This window comes from Hordeum vulgare, chromosome 5H (genome assembly GCF_904849725.1).
Source record: "Hordeum vulgare subsp. vulgare chromosome 5H, MorexV3_pseudomolecules_assembly, whole genome shotgun sequence".
NCBI lineage: Eukaryota > Viridiplantae > Streptophyta > Magnoliopsida > Poales > Poaceae > Hordeum > Hordeum vulgare.
In genome coordinates, this window is record NC_058522.1 from 511,371,487 (window position 1) to 511,394,080 (window position 22,594).

The 22,594-nt window shown below is 48.3% G+C and overlaps 1 protein-coding gene across 1 annotated transcript; it reads right to left on the reverse strand.

The window, feature by feature from the left end:
• Positions 1-20,007: 20,007 nt before the first annotated feature.
• LOC123397883 (HMG1/2-like protein) lies at positions 20,008-22,101 on the reverse strand. The gene is made up of 8 exons (XM_045092402.1): positions 22,014-22,101; positions 21,845-21,901; positions 21,639-21,716; positions 21,473-21,530; positions 21,320-21,364; positions 20,694-20,774; positions 20,515-20,583; positions 20,008-20,382 (listed from the first exon to the last, which is right to left on the reverse strand). The coding sequence occupies exons 2-8, from the start codon at positions 21,880-21,882 to the stop codon at positions 20,371-20,373; spliced, it is 381 nt and encodes a 126-aa protein (XP_044948337.1). The 5' UTR covers positions 21,883-21,901; positions 22,014-22,101; the 3' UTR covers positions 20,008-20,370.
• Positions 22,102-22,594: the final 493 nt, after the last annotated feature.

A 22,594-nucleotide genomic window follows, 5' to 3' on the forward strand; every position in this document is an offset into this window, starting at 1 on the left:
CGAATTGCTCGTATGCCGTATTAGAAATGTTCACATTTTAGGATCTATTTTTTCCGTGTATTTTAGAGCGGTCATTTGTATTTTTGTGTGTATGGATTGCCGGTAGTTTATTTTCCCGTATATAGGTAGTTTTTCTCGCATTAATGTGTGGCATTATTTTGTGTTGCAAACCCCACATACTTTATATGTTTCCGGGGTAGAAAAATCCCATGGATTTTTCTGTGCAATTAGTTTTAGCTTTTGAGGAAGTTAGTTCGCGAGATATTTTGCCGTGATGCCCTTTTGTTTAATTCGTAGGATTTATTCCGTGCGTTGTTTGACGGAGTTGTCAACTAGGGAGTTGTTCTTGGATGTTTTGTTTAGCCCCTGGTATTTTTGGTTGCAATAGAAATGCATGTTTAGGTGTGTTTTGATTGCCCTCAAGTTGCTTGAAATAGTGCTGTTTTACAGGAGCTGAAATATTTCTAAGTCTGGAATCTGTTATATTTTGTTGTTGTCTTGTCTTGCTTGCGTCTTGTGATCTGTAGCTCTTTTGAGGTTGGTCCAATGGAGTTAGTTGTACCCCTTATGTTTCTCTAGCATGCTGTTAAGTTTCATGCCATTTGGAGACCTGTAGCTATAGATTTTTCTGCTGTTAATATAGCTTCAGACTGAAAACTGCACTTTCAGGAGGTGTTATTTTCACTAAGTCTGAAATAGTATGTGAGATGCCATTTTCTGTCTTCTTTTCCTAGTGCTCCTTGCTGCCATGCTAGTTGTTGTTAGCTGTACGTAGTAGTGCTTCTTGCCCTCTTCCGTTCCATGCCTTGCATGAGTTTATCGGAGTTGTGTAGCCGAAGTTGTGAGGCGTAGAAAGTGCTATGTGGCTGTTTTTGGCAGATTGTAGTCAATTCTTGTTTTGCTCGTAGTTTTTGAACCGTAGCTCTGATTTGGTCGTGTCCTACATGAAACTTGCTTAGAATCTCATGTAGATTCATTTTCTCTTGTTGTTTGTATGTGTTGAAGTGCTCGTAGCCGCCGTTGCACACATTTTTGCATTCATGCCATCATATCTTGCGGTGCTTGTATCTTTTAAACCGTAGCTCCGTTGGAGATGTTCTTTATGTGTAGATTGCTTGCCTTGACGTGTAGAATCACGTGAGCCTATTTGTTTTTCTGTTTAACAACTAATTAAATGCATTAGTTCAGATCTGGACAGAATTGTAAATTAACATGTGAGGTCGTCTCGGAGATGCTATATGTCATTTCCGACCTCATTTAAAATGCCTAGATAGGTAGTTTAATTTCCGCTTCACCTCTTGCATGTTTGACAACATTAATATTGCCGTGTAGATAACCGGGAGTGAACTAAATAATTAACGTGGAGTTTCGTCAATATGCAACTCGTGCATATTGAACTTCACTTAATGTGTAGTGTTTGATTGTGTGATTTGTCATGCCGTGACTTGCATGTTTTCAGCTGCTCATGCATCATTTGTGTTGTGCATCGTGTGGTGAATTCCGTGTGATGATTTGTGTTTCCGGTTTGCTTCGTCTCGTTAGAGCTCCGCACGCGTGCCGGATTGTGAGGACCCGTTCGACTACGTCGGTTCGTCTGCTCCGCGGAGGCATTCTTCTTCCAAGCGGGATATCAGGCAAGATGATCATTTCCCCAGATACCATTACTATCATTGCCATGCTAGTTTATCGCTTCTATCGATTATGTCTCGTTGCCTACCACCTGTTAAATGTCAGCCTCTCAACAATGCCATGTTAACCTTCAACCTGTTCGACCTAGCAAACCACTGATTGGCTATGTTACTGCTTGCTTTACCCTGTGTTAGCATTGCTAGTTGCAGGTGCAGACGCTTCCATGTGAAAACATGGGTTCCTTATTATATCACCATATTAATGCTATTTAATTTAATGGACCTATATACTTGGTAAAAGGTGGAAGGCTCGGCCTTTCTAGCCTGGTGTTTTGTTCCACCTTTGCCCCCTTTAGTTACCGGCTACCGGTGTTATGTTCCATAAATGAGCGCTTCTAACACGATCGGGGTCGTTATGGGGACCCCCTTGATAATTCGTTTTAGATTAAAGCTGGTCTGGCAAGGCCCAACATTGGTACTACATTTGCCTAATCACCTAATAAATTGCATAGGGACTTTCCGGACCCCGAGGATAATTTAATCAACCCCCGGGCCAGTGCTCCTCATGAGTGTTGGTCCAAAACAGAGCAGCTTATTAACGCTACCCGGGGCAACTCGGCGTTTGGCGTGGTAACCATCGCTCATCCGTCGTGTCCTGAGGACGAGGTACGCGACTCCTATTGGGATCGTCGACACGTCGGGCGGTCTTGCTGGATTAGTTTTACCTTTGACGAGATATCTTGTGCATCGGGATTCCGGTGATGCTTTGGGTAATCTCAGAGTTGAGGTTTTCCACTAGGGAATCCGACGAGATCGCGAGCTTCGTGATTGAGGATTTCTATGCGGCTTGTGGTAATTTGTGATGGACTAGTTGGAGCACCCCTGCAGGGTTAAATCTTTCGAAAAGCCGTGCCCGCGGTTATGTGGCAACGTGGAAGCTTTGTTTAACACTGGTTCTAGATAACTTGAAGTTAACTTAATTAAAATTGGCCAACTGTGTGCGTAACCGTGACTGTCTCCTTCGTGAGTTCCTTCTCCGATCGAGGACACGGTGGGGTTATGTCTGACGTAGGTAGGTTTTCAGGGTCATTCTTATGATCATCAGTAGTTCACGTTCGTTATGCGTAGATCTTCCCCCTCTTATTTCTTGTACTCGTAAGTTAGCCACCAAATATATGCTAGCCGCTGCTGCAACCTCACCACTTAACCATGCCTCATCCATTAAGCTTTGCTAGTCTTGATACCTTTGGAAATGAGATTGCTGAGTCCCCTGTGGCTCACAGATTACTACAACACCAGTTGCAGGTACATGTAAAGGTTACTTGACGCGAGCGCGTTGATTGTTCATTTGGAGCTGCTGCTTCTTCTTCTTCTTCTTCTTCTTCGATCTAGGATGGGTTCCAGGCCGGCAGCCTGGGATAGCAAGGATGGACGTCATTCTTCTTTTGTCGTTTGTTTTCGTCCGTAGTCGGACCCTGCTCTTACTCTTGATGATTATGTAATGTACTGATGTGACTCTGATGTAGCTTGTGGCGAGTGTAAGCCAACTCTTTATATATCTCTCCTTTTCAGTACATGTACTTGTAACGATATCCATTCTTGTGACACAACGAGATGCGCTTCTATCCCTGACGAGGCCTTCGTGCCAAATCGAGGATAGGGTCGCATCCTGGGCGTGACAAGTTGGTATCAGAGCAAGGACCGACCTAGGAGCCCCCTTGATTGATCGAACTTGGCCGAGCCGAGTCTAGTGAAAAACTATTTGAGTCTTAGTTATATATCGGAGGGTAGGATTCTTTTTTCTCCTCTTCTATGCTCTGGTGAGGAATCTTGACGTAATAATTTCATTCTACTCCTCTTCTTACTCAAAAAAAAAATTAGGATCACGCGGATATTCTTGGAATCTATATGATGCCGATGTGACGGAGTTCTATCTTGGTGCCTCCTGTCTGACTTGATCTTCTTCCGGGGAGTTGAGCTCCAGGGGATTCTCGAGCACATCGTTATCATTCAGATTTCTTAGTATCTCAGAACGAAGGATGTTCGTAATTGCTTCAATACTAGTAGTGGCGAGATAACCCCGATGTCCCCAGTACTGGTGCAGATTGTTCGGGAGTACTGCCATACTTTGTATCGTTGTGATCACGAGGGTCTGTTGTAGATGAAGGTCCGAGATTCTGGTTGTGTGTTGACGGATGTGATACAGGTGACGGGTTAGTATAGGAGTTGTGTGATATTACTCCTTGTATCCGTGTACCAGATTGCATGACCAGATATTTCGGGAATTCATAGGTGGGAATTCAAGTAGTTGCTTATAGGACAATCTTCCAACAAATGAATGATGTTAGGTTGGGGTTCGACATCTAGTGGATTCGTTTGTTCACGGTCGACTTACAGCAGCACACGTTGTGTCTTAAAGAGTCCTTGTAGCTTGCTACGACTCGGGGACGCTTCGTATGTCAGGTGCACTGCCTTGCACTTGATGGCTACTGTAAATCGAGCCCGTGCGATCCTGTCCACAAAAATATCGAACGGAAATCTTTCTCATGAGTTTGTTCTGGCTTGTTTCATAAGCCTCACCCTTTGTTTTGTTTTAATATGGCAATTCAAGTTGCTTCCATGTCAAGTGGTGATTTCAGATTTTTCCTAATCTGTGTTCTCATATTTTTATGTGAGGATGCAAATTCCTTGCTCAATCAATTGTCTTATCAATTCTTGTCAACCGGAGTCGTCATGTTAATTCTTTTCCAACCGGTGTGTTTCTCTTCAAGTGAATTCCATCCTCTCCAATTTTCGCAAGATCATTCTCTCATTTTATTCCGGAGTTCATCTCATCTAGCCCAAGTTGTCTTTTTTTTCCCCGCCCTCCCGCCCTTTTTCTTCAGCGATTGGATTTCATCCAACTGCATTTCATTTCAGTGATGCTTACGCTATCTTTTCTTCCTTTCGTAACCGGTGATTCGTTGTGAAGATTCTCAGGAGCTTCATGTTCATCTTTGTTCATTCTTGTCTTCCTTACCGGTGAATTTAATTCAGTTGTCCGTGTCATCATATCCTTTTCATCCTTGTAATTCTTTCCTGTGTTGGAAATTTTTATCTTGTCTTCTGTTGGCATTTATCTCTATTCTGTCCGGAGCGTTGAAGATATCCCAGTAGTTTCTTGTTATCAATTCCTTCAATTATTTCGAGGTGCTAACCTCATCTAGTTTTCTTGTACCGGTGCAATATCTCTCATTCTAGCAAGCTTTTCAACGGTGGTTTCTTTGAGTGGGCCCATAACCCACAGGTTCTTTCCCAGGATATCTCCTGGCTCTTTTAATCTTTTCTCGGAGATCTTTAATTCTTGTCAACTACGACATAAGTATGATTTTCATCAGTCATATTCCTTCTTCAAGATCTATTCGAATTATTCTCATATTTGGCTCAACCTTGCATTCTCCTTTATTCCGGAGTGTCTCAGCTATTCTTGGTGTTGTTCCTCGTCATCATTCTCAGCTTGCTATTCGAAGAGGTGTTTCTCTCAAATCTTGGCTCATTAGCTAGGAGATTCATCATTTCAGCTTGGTGTCGTCTTCTTATTTGTTCCAATCATGAGTAAACCCTTTCGTGCTATCCGGTGCATTTCTGAGTTGTTTTTATTTCTCGTTCCTCCGAAGGCCATCATTTCAGAAGATTCTTCGTTCTCAGCTTTCAGCTTTCATCCTCAATTCTTCTCAATTGTTGTCTCTTCGTTTGTCTCTCGTTTCTTCTGGTGCCTTGTTCTAGTTTTCTGTTAGGTGGCTCAAGATCTTCTCATTCTATTGTATCTCCCTTAATGTTGGTTTTCCCATTCAATTCTGAATTCTTACCGGTGCTTCCTTCAATTATGCGTCATGTGGTGCTTATCTCTCTATCTCTTCAAGATTCTTTCAAGAGGAATAAGTGGTATGCTAAATCCGTTGATTGTCGTCAATTTAACTTGATGAAGGATGTGCATAACATAATTCTTATTCTTGTTCTTCCTTCTTCCAAGAGATTTCAATTCTTCTTCCGGAGTGGCTCTTTATGTCAATTCCTTTTCTCTAGTGTTCTTATCTTTCTTTTCCGGAGTTCCAAGTTATTTTAAGTATCTCCTTGTGAGGTTTCATCTAAATCTTGGCAAGGCTTCAATCTTTTCTTTTCTACCTTCATGTCCTTGCTTCATTCATTTGTATACGGAGGTCCTCTTGGTGGTTCATCAAGGTTTCAATCTATTCTCATGTGTTCTTCAAGATGCTGTTGGAGTACCTCAACTATTCTTTCTCTTGCATTTCCAATGCTTTGTTATTCCTTTATCCTCGAAGGTGGTATTATAGCATTCTTGTTACTTCAGGTCCTCGATGATAGCTGTGTAGGGTGATGCATCGGCGCGGGAAGTGTCCATGGCCTCCGCGAGCAGCTGCGAATCTGTCTCAAACACCACTCTGGTCATGCCCATCTCAGTTGTTGTGGTAACAGCTGCCGACAGTGCATGGAGTTCGGCTCCGAAGACGCAGGAAACATGCTCTTGTCTCCCAGCCCGCGCGAGTAAGAGCCAGCCGGAGCAGTCGCGAGCCGCGATTCCGCATCCACTGAAAAGGTTGCCCGGCGTGAAGGCTCCATCTAGATTGATTTTGATGAACTCCTCTTGGGGTGGCTCCCATCGGTTTGGTACACGTTTGCGCATCACAGGGGCTAGGATCTGCTCATACTCCAGGACATCGCTTCGGTTTCGCGTCGCGATCTCCTCCGCCTGCACAGAAGATTCCCCCTCACGAATTCTGTTTCTGTGATTCCACCAGTGCCACCAGAAGGTGATGATCAGAACCCGCTTCTTCTCTTCTAGCCCCCATAGAGAGTCTAGCATTGCATGCACGCCCTCGATCGCTTCGAGCCTACAACGTTCCTGTTCCAGACCGAGCAACCTCCAGACCTTTTTGGCGGCCTTGCATTTGATGAATAGATGGCCGTCGTCCTCTTCTCCTCTGCCACAAACGAAGCAAGTCATAGCTTCCAGCGACATGCCTCGTCGCGCCAGGTTAGTACATAGAGCTAGGGACTCATGTCGGAGGCGCCACACAAACATCTGAAGCTTTGCAGGGCATGGTATTTTCCAAATTCGCTTCCACGATTGGTCTGGGCATGCATCGAGACGACCAGCTCCCGTTGCGCTTGAACCTGGCGGTCCACCACGCTGATATTTGTTTAGTTGAGCCAGTAATTTGTATGCGCTCTTGACAGAGTGTACCCCTTTTGAATCAAAGTGCCACGCAGTAAAATCTGCCACTCCCTCTCATAGTGGTATTTGCAGTATGTAACGGGCATCATCCGCATAGAACGTCTCCCGTAACAGTTGTGTTGGGTAACGTCGCATGGGAAACAAAAAATTTCCTACGCGCACGAAGACCTATCATGGTGATGTCCATCTACGAGAGGGGATGTGTGATCTACGTACCCTTGTAGACCGTACAGCAGAAGTGTTAGTGAACGCGGTTGATGTAGTGGAACGTCCTCACGTCCCTCGATCCGCCCCGCGAACGGTCCCGCGATCAGTCCCACGATCTAGTGCCGAACGGACGGCACCTCCGCGTTCAGCACACGTACAGCTCGACGATGATCTCGGCCTTCTTGATCCAGCAAGAGAGACGGAGAGGTAGAAGAGTTCTCCGGCAGCGTGACGGAGCTCCGGAGGTTGGTGATGATTTTGTCTCAGCAGGGCTCCGCCCGAGCTCCGCAGAAACGCGATCTAGAGGAAAAACCGTGGAGGTATGTGGTCGGGCTGCCGTGGAAAAGTCGTCTCAAATCAGCCCTCAAACCTCCGTATATATAGGTGGGAGAGGGGGAGCCTTGCCTTGGGGCTCAAGGATCCCCAAGGGGGTCAGCCGAGCCAAGGGGGAAGGTCTCCCCCCCCCAAACCGAGTCCTACTTGGTTTGGTGGGTGGAGTCCTTCTTTCCTTTCCCACCTCCTCCTTTTTTTTCTCTTTGATTTTCTTCCTATGGCGCATAGGGCCTTCTTGGGCTGTCCCACCAGCCCACTAAGCGCTGGTGTGCCACCCCCAAGGCCTATGGGCTTCCCCGGGGTGGGTTGCCCCCCTGGTGAACTCCCGGAACCCATTCGTCATTCCCGCTACATTCCCGGTAACTCCGAAAACCTTCCGGTAATCAAATGAGGTCATCCTATATATCAATCTTCGTTTCCGGACCATTCCGGGAACCCTCGTGACGTCCGTGATCTCATCCGGGACTCCGAACAACATTCGGTAACCAACCATATAACTCAAATACGCATAAAACAACGTCGAACCTTAAGTTTGCAGACCCTGCGAGTTCGAGAACTATGTAGACATGACCCGAGAGACTCCTCGGTCAATATCCAATAGCGGGACCTGGATGCCCATATTGGATCCTACATATTCTACGAAGATCTTATCGTTTGAACCTCAGTGCCAAGGATTCATATAATCCCGTATGTCATTCCCTTTGTCCTTCGGTATGTGACTTGCCCGAGATTCGATCGTCAGTATTGCATACCTATTTCAATCTCGTTACCGGCAAGTCTCTTTACTCGTTCCGTAATACAAGATCCCGCAACTTACACTAAGTTACATTGCTTGCAAGGCTTGTGTGTGATGTTGTATTACCGAGTGGGCCCCGAGATACCTCTCCGTCACACGGAGTGACAAATCCCAGTCTTGATCCATACTAACTCAATGAACACCTTCGGAGATACCTGTAGAGCATCTTTATAGTCACCTAGTTACGTTGCAACGTTTGATACACACAAAGTATTCCTCCGGTGTTAGTGAGTTATATGATCTCATGGTCATAGGAACAAATACTTGACACGCAGAAAAACAGTAGCAACAAAATGACACGATCAACATGCTACGTCTACTAGTTTGGGTCTATTGCTAACATGATTCTGACGGACTTAAGCATCGCCACGGGTGAGAATGTCTCATCGTAGTCAACTCCTTGAACTTGTGAAAAATCCTTTGCCACAAGTCGAGCTTTATAAACGGTCACATTGCCATCAGCGTCCGTCTTTCTCTTAAAGATCCATTTGTTCTTAATAGCCTTGCGGCCCTCAGGCAGTACCTCCAAAGTCCACACTTTGTTCTCATACATGGATCCTATCTCGGACTTCATGGCTTCTAGCCATTTGTTGGAATCTGGGCCCACCATTGCTTCTTCATAATTTACAGGTTCATTGTTGTCCAACAACATGATTGATAAGACGGGATTACCGTACCACTCTGGAGCAGCACGTGGTCTCGTCGACCTGCGTGGTTCGACAGAAACTTGAACCGGAGTTTCATGATCATTATCATTAACTTCCTCCTCAACCGGTGTCGCAACGACAGAGGTTTCCCCTTGCCCTGCGCCACCATCCAGAGGGATGAGAGGTTCGACAACCTCGTCAAGTTCTATCTTCCTCCCACTCAATTCTCTCGAGAGAAACTCCTTCTTGAGAAAAGCTCCGTTTTTAGCAACAAACACTTTGCCCTCGGATTTGAGATAGAAGGTGTACCCAACTGTCTCTTTTGGGTAACCTATGAAGACGCACTTTTCCGCTTTGGGTTCCAACTTTTCAGGCTGAAGCTTTCTGACATAAGCATCACATCCCCGAACTTTAAGAAACGACAACTTTGGCCTTTTGCCATACCACAGTTCGTATGGTGTCGTCTCAACGGATTTTGATGGTGCCCTATTTAAAGTGAATGCAGTTGTTTCTAATGCATAACCCCAAAACGATAACGGCAAATCGGTAAGAGACATCATAGATCGCACCATCTCTAATAAAGTACGATTACGACGTTCGAACACACCATTACGCTGTGGTGTTCCAGGCGGTATCAACTGTGAAACAATTCCACATTGTCTTAAGTGAGCACCAAACTCGAAACTCAGATATTCACCCCCACGATCAGACCGTAGGAACTTGATCTTCTTGTTACGATGATTTTCAACTTCACTCTGAAATTTCTTGAACTTTTCAAATGTTTCAGACTTGTGCTTCATTAAGTAGACATAACCATATCTACTCAAATCGTCAGTGAAGGTGAGAAAATAACGATATCCGTTGCGTGCCTCTACGCTCATCGGACCACACACATCGGTATGTATGATTTCCAACAAGTCACTTGCACGCTCCATTGTTCCGGAGAACGGAGTTTTAGTCATCTTGCCCATGAGGCATGGTTCGCATGTGTCAAGTGAATCAAAGTCAAGTGACTCCAAAAGTCCATCGGCATGGAGTTTCTTCATGCGCTTTACACCAATATGACCTAAGCGGCAGTACCACAAAAATATGACGCTATCATTGTTAACTCTAACTCTTTTGGTCTCATTGTTATGTATGTGTGTATCTCTATCAAGATTCAATATGAACAATCCTCTCACATTGGGTGCATGACCATAAAGGATGTTACTCATAGAAATAGAACAACCATTATTCTCTGACTTAAAAGAGTAACCGTCTCGCAATAAACAAGATCCAGATATAATGTTCATGCTCAACGTAGGCACTAAATAACAATGATTCAAGTTCATAACTAATCCTGATGGTAAATGAAGTGAAACTGTGCCGACGGCGATTGCATCAACCTTGGAACCATTTCCTACGCGCATCGTCACTTCATCTTTCGCCAGCCTTCGTCTATTCCGCAGTTCCTGTTTCGAGTTGCAAATATGAGCAACAGAACCGGTATCGAATACCCAGGCACTACTACGAGAGCCGGTTAAGTACACATCAATAACATGTATATCAAATATACCTGATTTTTCTTTGGCCGCCTTCTTATCTGCCAAATACTTGGGGCAATTGCGCTTCTAGTGACCCATACCCTTGCAATAGTAACACTCTGTTTCAGGCTTAGGTCCAGCTTTGGGTTTCTTCGTCGGATTGGCAACAGCTTGCCGCTTTTCTTTGAATTACCCTTCTTGCCTTTGCCGTTTCTCTTGAAACTAGTGGTCTTATTCACCATCAACACTTGATGCTCTTTACGGAGTTCAGACTCTGCGACTTTCAGCATCGCAAACAACTCGCCGGGGGACTTGTTCATCCCTTCCATGTTGTAGTTCAACACAAAGCCTTTATAGCTTGGCGGCAGTGATTGAAGGATTCTGTCAGTGATAGCCTCTTGCAGAAGTTCAATCCCCAGCTCAGCTAGACGGTTTGAGTACCCAGACATTTTGAGCACATGTTCACTGACAGACGAGTTCTCCTCCATCTTGCAAGCATAGAATTTATCGGAGGTCTCATACCTCTCGATCCGGGCGTTCTTCTGAAAAATAAACTTCAACTCCTGGAACATCTCAAATGCTCCATGACGCTCAAAGCGACGTTGAAGTCCCGGTTCTAAGCCATACAAGACTGCACATTGAACTACTGAGTAGTCCTCCTTACGTGCTAACCAAGCGTTCTTAACATCCTGATCAGCCGTAGCGGGTGGTTCATCTCCTAGCGCAACATTAAGGACATAATCCTTCTTCCCAGCTTGTAAGATTAGCTTAAGATTACGAGCCCAGTCTACAAAGTTGCTTCCATCATCTTTCAACTTAGCTTTCTCTAGGAACGTATTAAAATTCAGGGTGACTGTCGCGTGAGCCATGATCTACAACACAAATATATTCAAAGTGGACTTAGACTATGTTCAAGATAATTAGAGTTTAACTTAATCAAATTATTCGCTAAACTCCCACTCAAAAAGTACATCTCTCTAGTCATTTGAGTGGTTCAGGATCCACTTACACTAGCTCAAGTCCGATCATCACGTGAGTTGAGCATAGTTTCAGTGGTAAGCATCCCTATGCTAATCATATCATCTATATGATTCATGATCGACCTTTCGGTCTCATGTGTTCCGAGGCCATGTCTGCACATGCTAGGCTCGTCAAGCTTAACCCGAGTGTTCCGCATGCGCAACTGTTTTGCACCCGTTGTATGTGAACGTTGAGTCTATCACACCCGATCATCACGTGGTGTCTCGAAACGACGAACTGTAGCAACGGTGCACAGTCGGGGAGAACACAATTTCGTCTTGAAATTTTAGTGAGAGATCACCTCATAATGGTACCGTTGTTCTAAGCAAAATAAGGTGCATAAAAGGATTAACATCACATGCAATTCATAAGTGACATGATATGGCCATCATCACGTGCTTCTTGATCTCCATCACCAAAGCACCGGCACGATCTTCTTGTCACCGGCGCCACACCATGATCTCCATCAACGTGTCGCCATCGGGGTTGTCGTGCTACTCATGCTATTACTACTAAAGCTACATCCTAGCAAAATAGTAAACGCATCTACAAGCACAAACGTTAGTATAAAGACAACCCTATGGCTCCTGCCGGTTACCGTACCATCGACGTGCAAGTCGATATTATCTATTACAACATGATCATCTCATACATCCAATATATCATATCACATCGTTGGCCATATCACATCACAAGCATACCCTGCAAAAACAAGTTAGACGTCCTCTAATTTTGTTGTTGCATGTTTTACGTGGTGACCATGGGTATCTAGTAGGATCGCATCTTACTTACGTAAACACCACAACGGAGATATATGAGTTGCTATTTAACCTCATCCAAGGACCTCCTCGGTCAAATCCGATTCAACTAAAGTTGGAGAAACCGACACTTGCCAGTCATCTTTGAGCAACGGGGTTACTCGTAGCGATGAAACCAGTCTCTCGTAAGCGTACGAGTAATGTCGGTCCAAGCCGCTTCAATCCAACAATACCGCGGAATCAAGAAAAGACTAAGGAGGGCAGCAAAACGCACATCACCGCCCACAAAAACTTTTGTGTTCTACTCGAGAAGACATCTACGCATGAACCTAGCTCATGATGCCACTGTTGGGTAACGTCGCATGGGAAACAAAAAATTTCCTACGCGCACGAAGACCTATCATGGTGATGTCCATCTACGAGAGGGGATGTGTGATCTACGTACCCTTGTAGACCGTACAGCAGAAGTGTTACTGAACGCGGTTGATGTAGTGGAACGTCCTCACGTCCCTCGATCCGCCCCGCGAACCGTCCCGCGATCAGTCCCACGATCTAGTGCCGAACGGACGGCACCTCCGCGTTCAGCACACGTACAGCTCGACGATGATCTCGGCCTTCTTGATCCAGCAAGAGAGACGGAGAGGTAGAAGAGTTCTCCGGCAGCGTGACGGCGCTCCGGAGGTTGGTGATGATATTGTCTTAGCAGGGCTCCGCCCGAGCTCCGCAGAAACGCGATCTAGAGGAAAAACCGTGGAGGTATGTGGTCGGGCTGCCGTGGAAAAGTCGTCTCAAATCAGCCCTAAAACCTCCGTATATATAGGTGGGAGAGGGGGAGCCTTGCCTTGGGGCTCAAGGATCCCCAAGGGGGTCAGCCGAGCCAAGGGGGAAGGTCTCCCCCCCCCAAACCGAGTCCTACTTGGTTTGGTGGGTGGAATCCTTCTTTCCTTTCCCACCTCCTCCTTTTTTTTCTCTTTGATTTTCTTCCTATGGCGCATAGGGCCTTCTTGGGCTGTCCCACCAGCCCACTAAGCGCCGGTGTGCCACCCCCATGGCCTATGGGCTTCCCCGGGGTGGGTTGCCCCCCTGGTGAACTCCCGGAACCCATTCGTCATTCCCGCTACATTCCCGGTAACTCCGAAAACCTTCCGGTAATCAAATGAGGTCATCCTATATATCAATCTTCGTTTCCGGACCATTCCGGAAACCCTCGTGACGTCTGTGATCTCATCCGGGACTCAGAACAACATTCGGTAACCAACCATATAACTCAAATACACATAAAACAACGTCGAACCTTAAGTGTGCAAACCCTGCGGGTTCGAGAACTATGTAGACATGACCCGAGAGACTCCTCGGTCAATATCCAATAGCGGGACCTGGATGCCCATATTGGATCCTACATATTCTACGAAGATCTTATCGTTTGAACCTCAGTGCCAAGGATTCATATAATCCCGTATGTCATTCCCTTTGTCCTTCGGTATGTTACTTGCCCGAGATTCGATCGTCAGTATCCGCATACCTATTTCAATCTCGTTTACCGGCAAGTCTCTTTACTCGTTCCGTAATACAAGATCCCGCAACTTACACTAAGTTACATTGCTTGCAAGGCTTGTGTGTGATGTTGTATTACCGAGTGGGCCCCGAGATACCTCTCCGTCACACGGAGTGACAAATCCCAGTCTTGATCCATACTAACTCAACGAACACCTTCGGAGATACCTGTAGAGCATCTTTATAGTCACCCAGTTACGTTGCGACGTTTGATACACACAAAGTATTCCTCCGGTGTTAGTGAGTTATATGATCTCATGGTCATAGGAACAAATACTTGACACACAGAAAAACAGTAGCAACAAAATGACACGATCAACATGCTACGTCTATTAGTTTGGGTCTAGTCCATCACGTGATTCTCCTAATGACGTGATCGAGTTATCAAGCAACAACACCTTGTTCATAATCAGAAGACACTAACTATCTTTGATCAACTGGCTAGCCAACTAGAGGCTTGCTAGGGACAGTGTTTTGTCTATGTATCCACACATGTAAATGAGTCTTCATTCAATACAATTAGAGCATGGATAATAAACGATTATCTTGATACAGGAATTATAATAACAACTATATTTATTATTGCCTCTAGGGCATAATTCCAACAAGTTGCTCGTCCCAGCCTCCTCTGATTGGGCACAGTAGTTCCTGCACCTGGGTTAGCAGGCTCACGCCCCTCGGCGTTATAATGCGCCTCGACCATGTTCGAGGTATCCATGGGTCTCGCCAGATGTTTATGCTTGTGCCATCCCCAACACGCCATATGTAGCCTTGTTTCACCACGTCGAGACCTCAGAGGATGCTGCGCCAGGAGTATGATATGCCGTCGTGAGCCACTGCCTCTAGTGTTGAGCAGTAAGGGAAGTATCGGGCTTTTAGTATTCTGGCACAAAGGCTGTCCGGGTTCTGAATGATTCTCCACCCTTGTCGGGATAGCATCGCCAAGTTGAAGGTATGCACATCCCTGAATCCAAGACCCCCCATAGCTTTGGGGAGAGTGAGTTTCTCCCAGCTCAGCCAATGCAGCGAGTTGTTCTTGTCCTGCTGACTCCACCAGAATTTCCCAAGCAAGGCATTCAACTCCGCACAGAATGATTTAGTCAGGTCAAAGCATGACATTGCGTATGTGGGAATAGCCTGTCCAACCGCTTTCACCAGGACTTCCTTGCTTTCCTTGGCAAGTAGTTTCTCCTGCCACCCGTAGACCCGTCCACACATGTTCCGTTTAAGATATCTGAATGCTTGCTTCCGTGATTGCCCAACATGGACAGGCAGGCCCAGGTATTTGTCGTTCCAGTCCTCGCTTCAAATCGCCAGCGCATCCTTCACAGCGATTCGGTCCTGATCTTGAGTATTGGGGCTGAACATAATAGTCGACTTCTCTGTGTTGATGCACTGCCCCGAGCATGCTTCATATAGCTGCAGGATGTTGTGGAGGGTTGTTGCTTCCTGCTGCTGTGCTCGAATCAGGAGCATGGAATCATCGGCGAATAACAGATGTGAGACGCAAGGGGCCCTAGGGCAGATCTTCACGCCGTGGAGAACGCCTTGTTCCTCCGTATGGCGTAGTAATGCCGATAGCCCTTCCGCACAGATGACAAAGAGGTAGGGGGAGAGTGGGTCCCCCTGTCTAAGGCCGCGCGATGGGCAGAATTGCTGTGTGAAAGTGCCATTAACCTTAATCTGATAGCTCACAGTGGTGACACATTGCATGACAAGTGCAATCCATCCGTTGCTAAAACCCAGCTTGCCAAGCATGGCCTCCAAAAAGCTCCACTCCACTCGTTCATACGCCTTGCTCATATCTGCTTTCACTGCCGCCACCCCACTGGTCCCATTCCTCTTGTTCATCAGATAGTGGGAAACCTCATAGGCTATCAGCACATTGTCAGTGATCAGCCTCCCAGGAACGAATGCACTTTGGTTCTCGGAGATCACCTGTGGGAGTACAATCTTAAGCCTATTAGCAATGACCTTGGATACCAGTTTGTACACAACATTGCAGAGACTGATTGGCCGGAGATCCTTGATCCTCCTCGGGTTCTTGACTTTAGGGATGAGCACGATCGTGGTGCTATTCCGGCCCTCCGGGAAGGCATCTCCATTCAGGACCTTAAGGACTTCCTGCACAACATGATCACCCATGAAATGCCAATGTCGTTTGAAAACAATCGCCGGCATACCATCCGGGCCCGGTGATTTTAGGTCACCGATATGGTCCAATGTGGCCTTCACCTCCTCCCTGGTGTAATCAGACGTAAGCACATCATTCATAGCAGCAGAAACTGGCGGATTCACCCTCTGTAGCAGCTCGGTAAGGCGATGTGGGTTGGCTGTAGTGAATAGTCCCTGGAAAAAAGAGCATACATAGTTAGTTAAGGCTGGTCCCTCCTCCACCACCGAACCATCCTCCCGACAAATCTCCTTCAGTTTATTTGCTCTCTTCCTCGCAGATGCTACTGATTGCAAGTATTTTTTGTTCTTGTTCCCACCTCTCAACCACCACATATGAGCACGCTGTTTCAGCTTGATGTATTTCTTCTCCTTAAGGGACGCCAGATCAATGCGTAGGCGAGTTTCCTCCTGCACCTTCGCTTCAGTTGTAGGAGATTTCATGCATCTGTCTAGTCTGGATCGGGTCTCCTTGATTCTCCCCTCCAACTCCCCTACAACTTCTCTACTCCAATTTGTCATGTCTCCCGCCACACTCATTAGGGCCCCGGCAACGCCCCGTTTCTCCTCATGGAATCCCCAATCCCAGGCTTTCCAGATGACCTCCTCGCATCCATCCTCCTGCAGCCACCTTGCTTCGAAACGTAAATTGTGGTCGCTCCTTCTCCATCCACGGTCCGCACCCTCCAGGGAGACTATGATGGGGCGGTGATCCGAGTGTCCTGGGTCCCCATGCCGCACCAATGCATATGGAAACGCCTCACACCAGTCGTTGTTTGCGGTGGCATGATCGAGTCTCTCGCGGATGTACGAAGAGGCTTGCCGGCTATGGTTCCTCCAGGTATACATATCCCCCTCAAAACCAATGTCCCGCAACTCGCAGAAATCTAGAGCATCCCGGAAGTCGTTCATGTGGCGTTGTGGGCGTTCGGCTCCACCCCTTTTTTCGTTGCTTGCTAGGATCTAGTTGAAATCGCCAAAGCATAGCCACGGGCGCCCACTCTGGTGTTGTTGTTTTAGTATACGCAGCAGCTTCCACGTTTCCTTCTTCCTCTCCGTGGCCGACTCTCCATATATCTGGTTAGTCGCCACGCTAGCCCCTCCTCATTAACCACATCCACATCGACATGCCTTCGCTCATAGGACCGAAGGGAGACGTCCAAGTCCTTCCTCCAGAATAGAGCCACCCCCCTCCCACTGCTTTCATCCTTCCACGCTACCATGTTAGCAAGACCCAACCACCATCGGAACCTACCCAACTGCTTCTCCTTCATCCTTGTTTCGCATAGGAACAGGATGTCTGGGTCTTCCATTCTCCTCAGCTCGAGGAGAGATTGAACTGTCGGGCCATTTCCCAAACCCCGGCAGTTCCAACTTATGAGTTTCATTGTGCCCGACGGGGTTGCTCTTGCAACCCGGTCGATATGGAAAGAGAATGTTCACTCTCCGAAATAATACCCCCTGCCACTTTGGTATGCTCTGATCCCTGCTCCACAGCCCCCGTCCCACGACATTTCTTTATGACAGTTGTTTCATCCACCTCCATTTCTGCTCCCCCTCGCTTCCCTAAGCATATCTCCATCCTTTCCTGGTTCCCCTGTCCTTCTGCCCTTTCCCTCCGTTTGAACCTCCTCCCAGCTCCTCCAAGAGACTTTGACACGGCTACTTCCCCGCCTCCAGCTAGTAGGTCTCCCTGTACTTCTGCAATGTCCGCCACTCCCCCTCTCCCAATCAACTAACTACCTTCGGTCCTCCTCATTCCCTTCTCTTCCATTGAAGCATCAATGACATCCATATCTACCCGATCAGAGCGTGCTTGATCATCGGGAGTGCTCTTAAACGGAAGACGCTTGGTCACCCTGCTAGCAGTCCCATCCTCCCCCCGTTCTGCAGTGATCTTCAGCGGGCTAGTCACCTCGGTCTCCTCCTGCCTCGTAGCCTTATCACTACTGGTGTTGGTTGTATCCTCCTTCTTCCATGACGCCGCGTTGCTGCCTGACCCTCGGGACCCTTTCCCCCATCCGATTGTCCTTCTCCTCTCCTGGCTTCCCTCACTTCCACTTATGCTCCTACTATTATGTCCTCGTCCGTACACGCCCCCATCAGTTTTCCTGTGGTATACCTCCGCCCGCAGCCATGGACCAAACTGGGGTACATCCCCTTTCAACGGTCTAGTGAGGCAGTCCTTCTCGCCATGTCCTATCACACCACAGGTATAGCAAAAATCCGGCATATGTTCATACTCGAACCTGCACCAAAGCAGCCCCTTCTTCTTCTTCTGTCATGTCTCCTCCTCCTCAACATCCTCCATCCCTGACTGTTTCTCCTTCTTCTGTTCACGCTGTAGGACAAAACCTCGCATGAGCGGTATCGTAATATTCAGCTTAACTTTGACGCGTAGGTATTTCCCCACAGCCATGCCATCAAATCCCACCTCAACTTCCACTAACTCATGAAAATCAGCTCCAATGCGTTCACCAGTGTCTCTATTCATCTGGCCGAGAGGGAGACCAAAGACTCGGATCCACATCGGGATTAGTTTGAATTCATATTCATCTACAGTTTTCTCCGAGTCGAACTCCTCCATCACCAGCAGTTCCTTATCAAACCACCACAGCCCCTCCTCCAGGGCTCTCCTCCAGCCAGCCGCTTGTCGGAACGTGAATAGGAACACGTTCGTCTCCAGCTCCTTGCACTCCAGCCCTTTGATCGGGCACCATATCCTCCCGAGGGTTTGGCCAATGATCCCTGCATGGACCGGCTTCTCCGAGAAAAGTTTCCCCACCGCTTGTGGAACAACCATGCCATCTTGCTCCGATCTGCCTGTCACTGCGGCCCCGACTTTGATCCCGCGCCGCTCCACCGCCGACAGCTTCAGGCCGTGCATCAGCCCCTCCACATCGTCCATCCTCCTCCTCCTTACCCCCGAACTCCGAGAAACCAAAACCTAGGGCCAGATTGTGGTGTATGACCGCGATCCCTAGCTCGCGGAAGGCTTATGGTGGACTGGGATGGTGATTTACGACAGCTGAAGGGTGGAGATGGGTGCCCGCCGGGGAAGGGATCGATCAGCCTTGCCTGCCGACACGAGGAAACCCTAGCCGAAGCAGGATCGCCTTGAAATCGCCCCTCCGACAATTACGCTAACCGCCACCGTAAGGGGCGGACCGGCCTACGCATCGCCCTAGTCTGATAGTAAGATCGATATGGAGGACTCAAAGATTTGGCCGTCCAATCTGAAACAAATAGTTCGCTCAGACTGGTGTCATGTCCCCATCAGATCTAGCAAGAGGGATAGTTGCTGCAAAACATAGGCACACCAAGACAGACAATCCAAACTTTCAGAGAATCTCAAGCACTCATCAGGGGGAATAAACAGATGCAAGAACGAATTGCAGCAAGCAAACAAACTGGAGTAGAGTATCTCCAACAATCGCTTGCACACGAGACAAAAAAGAATCACCCCAAAAGCAGCAAGAGAATCGTATCCAGCGGTGCAATCTTAGGTAGTGCTGCATCTTCACAACATCTTGTAATGTCAAACCTGCCTGCTGCTGCTGCCTAAAGAGAGGAATGGAACTGATGTCTCCCTCGAATCACAAAGATGGATCCAGCTCCAGGTGCATAACCACAACAGGAGAGCACAAGACCTTCAAAGACGGGTCCCCTCACCGCCCCAAAATTTCAGAAAACGTCATGTAAACAACTTTTCGAAGGCTCGCATAAACGCATAATACAGCAGCGCACATCACCAGAATACTGAATCTTCAGACCAAAAGTAGGGAAGAAGGCCATGTAACGAACTCGAGACAAGGAAGAGCAACCGCTCGCATCACCGGCATACTGAAATCTTCCAAACACTGCATGACAAAAGCAGCTAAGATCGCAAGCAACCAGATCCAGAATGAGACAAGTCGAACTTATGTGTCAACGGACCTAAATTCAGACAATGTTCAGTCATGCATCCAAACACCCAGAGTTCATGGTTCCCTTCTACCACAAAGATTCAGGCATTTCAAAATGGACAGGATTCAAACAAGCACCTGGCAAGATCAACCAAGCCAGCAGGAGGGTTCACAGAGAAACATTTTCAAAGGCACGGGATCAAGCAAGCATGTACCGAGACCATTTTCTTTCTTTTCAACCACCATATATATTGAGATTCTTAAAACAGCCACGGGGCACGGCACTAGGTACATTCGACAGAGACTGAACTAGCATAAAAACGAAGCAACAGAAGATGGCGGTCCGAGCACAGGACCCTACAGAAAGACGACTAGGCTATAGCAACTTCGCCACTCGGATCCAGGACAATGCCTACATGGGACTAGAGCCACCATTACTACCACCAGCAGCAGCAGGAGAGCCTGAAAGAGAGGGAGGGACTACCAAGGAGCTAAACTAACAGCAAACATCCATCATCGATCGGTGACACTGGCAAACAGAGAAGCATCAAACGGCGACGTTCCAGAGACCACCCTCCCCCTGCTGCCGCTTCACGCGTCGCCCTGCACACACCATGGTTCAGACACAGAAAGTATCAGAAACCAGCGTCAATGTTTCATGTACCGGAAGCTCAGAACGTATCGACAAGTTCAGTAACGAAGGGAACGGCCGGGGGTGGGTATCGATGGTCTCACCTCGCTGCCGTCGTCCTCGTCGTTCACCTCGGACTTGGACTTGTCAGAGTCGCCGGACGCCTCTCCTGCCTGAAACGGAGAAGGACGCGAAACAGCACGGGTCAGTACCACAATGTTTGCGTGAGACGGTTCCGACGGCTGTGTTTGGAGAGGACGGGATGTGGAGATGGGGATTATACCTGTGGGTTGTTGTAGGCGTTGATCTTCTTGGTGTACTCGGCCTTGAGCTTCTCGGCCTTGGCATTGTAGGGAGCCTTCTCCTGCGATTCGTTCAAACAGCAGACAGAATGTTTAGTGCGGTGCAAGGCGAGACATCTCAGGATAACCATAAGCACGAGCGGTATAGTTGCTGAACACATTGTGCAAAATGACAGGGCAGGTATGAACATCGCACGAACGGTTTTGAATTGACGAACAAGGGTACATAAACAAATTGTAACGAGGGTGCAGATTTGAAACACGGCGAACCATGGTAAATTTGAACAACCAAATTGAGCATAGGCGGTGGATCAACGATTTGCATATACAGAATAAATTGCACAAGCAGGCACAAGCAGGCACAGGCAGCAGTTTGAATTGACTGACACGGGGCGTAGGATTTCTACGTTTCAGAACAGCGAGATCAACAATTGCATGGCGACTGAATTCGAAATCAAACTGACAAAGCGAAGGGGAAGCAGGTGAACCAACACACGGGCGGCTAAATTTCCATCGCGTCACTGAGCAGACACTACTATCATATCACAGGGAGACCAGCACCAAACTGAGGGGTAACGGAGAGGGGAGGGGGAGACGGGCGACTTACAGCGTCACTCAGAGACTTCCACTTCTCACCACCGGCCTTGCCAATCTGCGGTTCGACCAACCCAAAACCAAATCAGCACACGGAATTCACAAGGAACAGCATCGCAACAGCAATAGCTGGAAGGAACAGCACGAGACAGAGACGCTCTCTTACCACGGAGGCCAGCTTGACGTCGGGGTGCTTCTCCCTGTACTCCTTCCTGAAGGTATCCCTGCGAACAAGACGAAACACGCGCCGGATCCTCGGTCAGGACGCGACGCCACAGGAAAACAGCACGAATCGAACCGCGAGGAACGACGAGCCGAGCCGGGGAACTCACATGAAGACGAAGAAGGCGCTCGGGGGTCGCTTGGGCTTGTTGGGGTCCTTGTCGGCCTTGCTCTTCTTCACCGCGAGCCTGCGCCACCACAGAGACAAACAGCAGCAGCAGGACCAAATCAGAACCCGACGCGAAACAGCGGCAGCGGGAAACGAAACGAGACGAGACAGGGAGAGGGAGAGGGGGAGGGGTCGGGGGGGACGCACCTGGAGCCGCCGGCGCGGGATCCCGCCTTGGCCTTCATCCTGCCGCCGGCCGCCAACCTGCAGCAGCAGCAGCAACACCCACCGGAACCAAACGATCAGGAGCCGCAGAAGCGCGAATCACGGGGATCTGGAGTCTCTGATGATGAACCGGCGGCTAGCCGCAGCGTACCTTGGGATCGGAGCGAGGGGTGTGGTGGGGTGGGACTGGGAGGAGGCGGGCGCTGCGTGGGCTTGGTGCTGGTGCGTGGGTGGGCTCGCCGGGTGGGGTGGGGTGGGGAGGAGGAGGGCGGGATTTAAAGGCGGGGCGGGGGGCGGGAGCTTGCGCGGGAGGCCCCGAAATTTTCCGGCCACGTCAACGATCCTGACGCCGGCCTCCCATTGGCCGCTGCGAGATACTCGCTTCACCCGCGTGGGGAGGGGTGTGTGGGCCCGGCGTGTCAGCGGGTGTGTTTGGGGCTGTGCGTGCTTTCTCTGCCTGCACCGGCCCGGGGGCTTCTCGGGTGCGTTTGGTCTCTGTGTTGTGTTTGTGCTTTCTTGGACGGGAGGGGTGGCTCGGGCATCTGTGGAAAGTCCAGGGGCGTCTCGTTTTGGGAGAGACGTATTCCTCGGAACGGAACGGAACGGATGTGGTGTGTACGTCTTCTGTGCAGGGATGTGCTATTCTCGATCGAAACGTTCGTCGCGATACTCTGAATTAGGCTTTCGCCCCGCTTTGTGAATGAAGCAGCCACCGCTGTCCATGCAACGGGT

What these genes read in the sequence shown, in the direction of transcription:
- LOC123397883 (XM_045092402.1), bottom strand. Translation starts at nt 21,882, where the DNA reads ATGAAGGCCAAGGCGGGATCCCGCGCCGGCGGCTCCAG. An exon ending in TCCCGCGCCGGCGGCTCCAG is followed by an intron (nt 21,717 to 21,844) that starts GTGCGTCCCCCC and finishes GTGGTGGCGCAG; the next exon opens with GCTCGCGGTGAAGAAGAGCA. An exon ending in AGCGCCTTCTTCGTCTTCAT is followed by an intron (nt 21,531 to 21,638) that starts GTGAGTTCCCCG and finishes TCTTGTTCGCAG; the next exon opens with GGATACCTTCAGGAAGGAGT.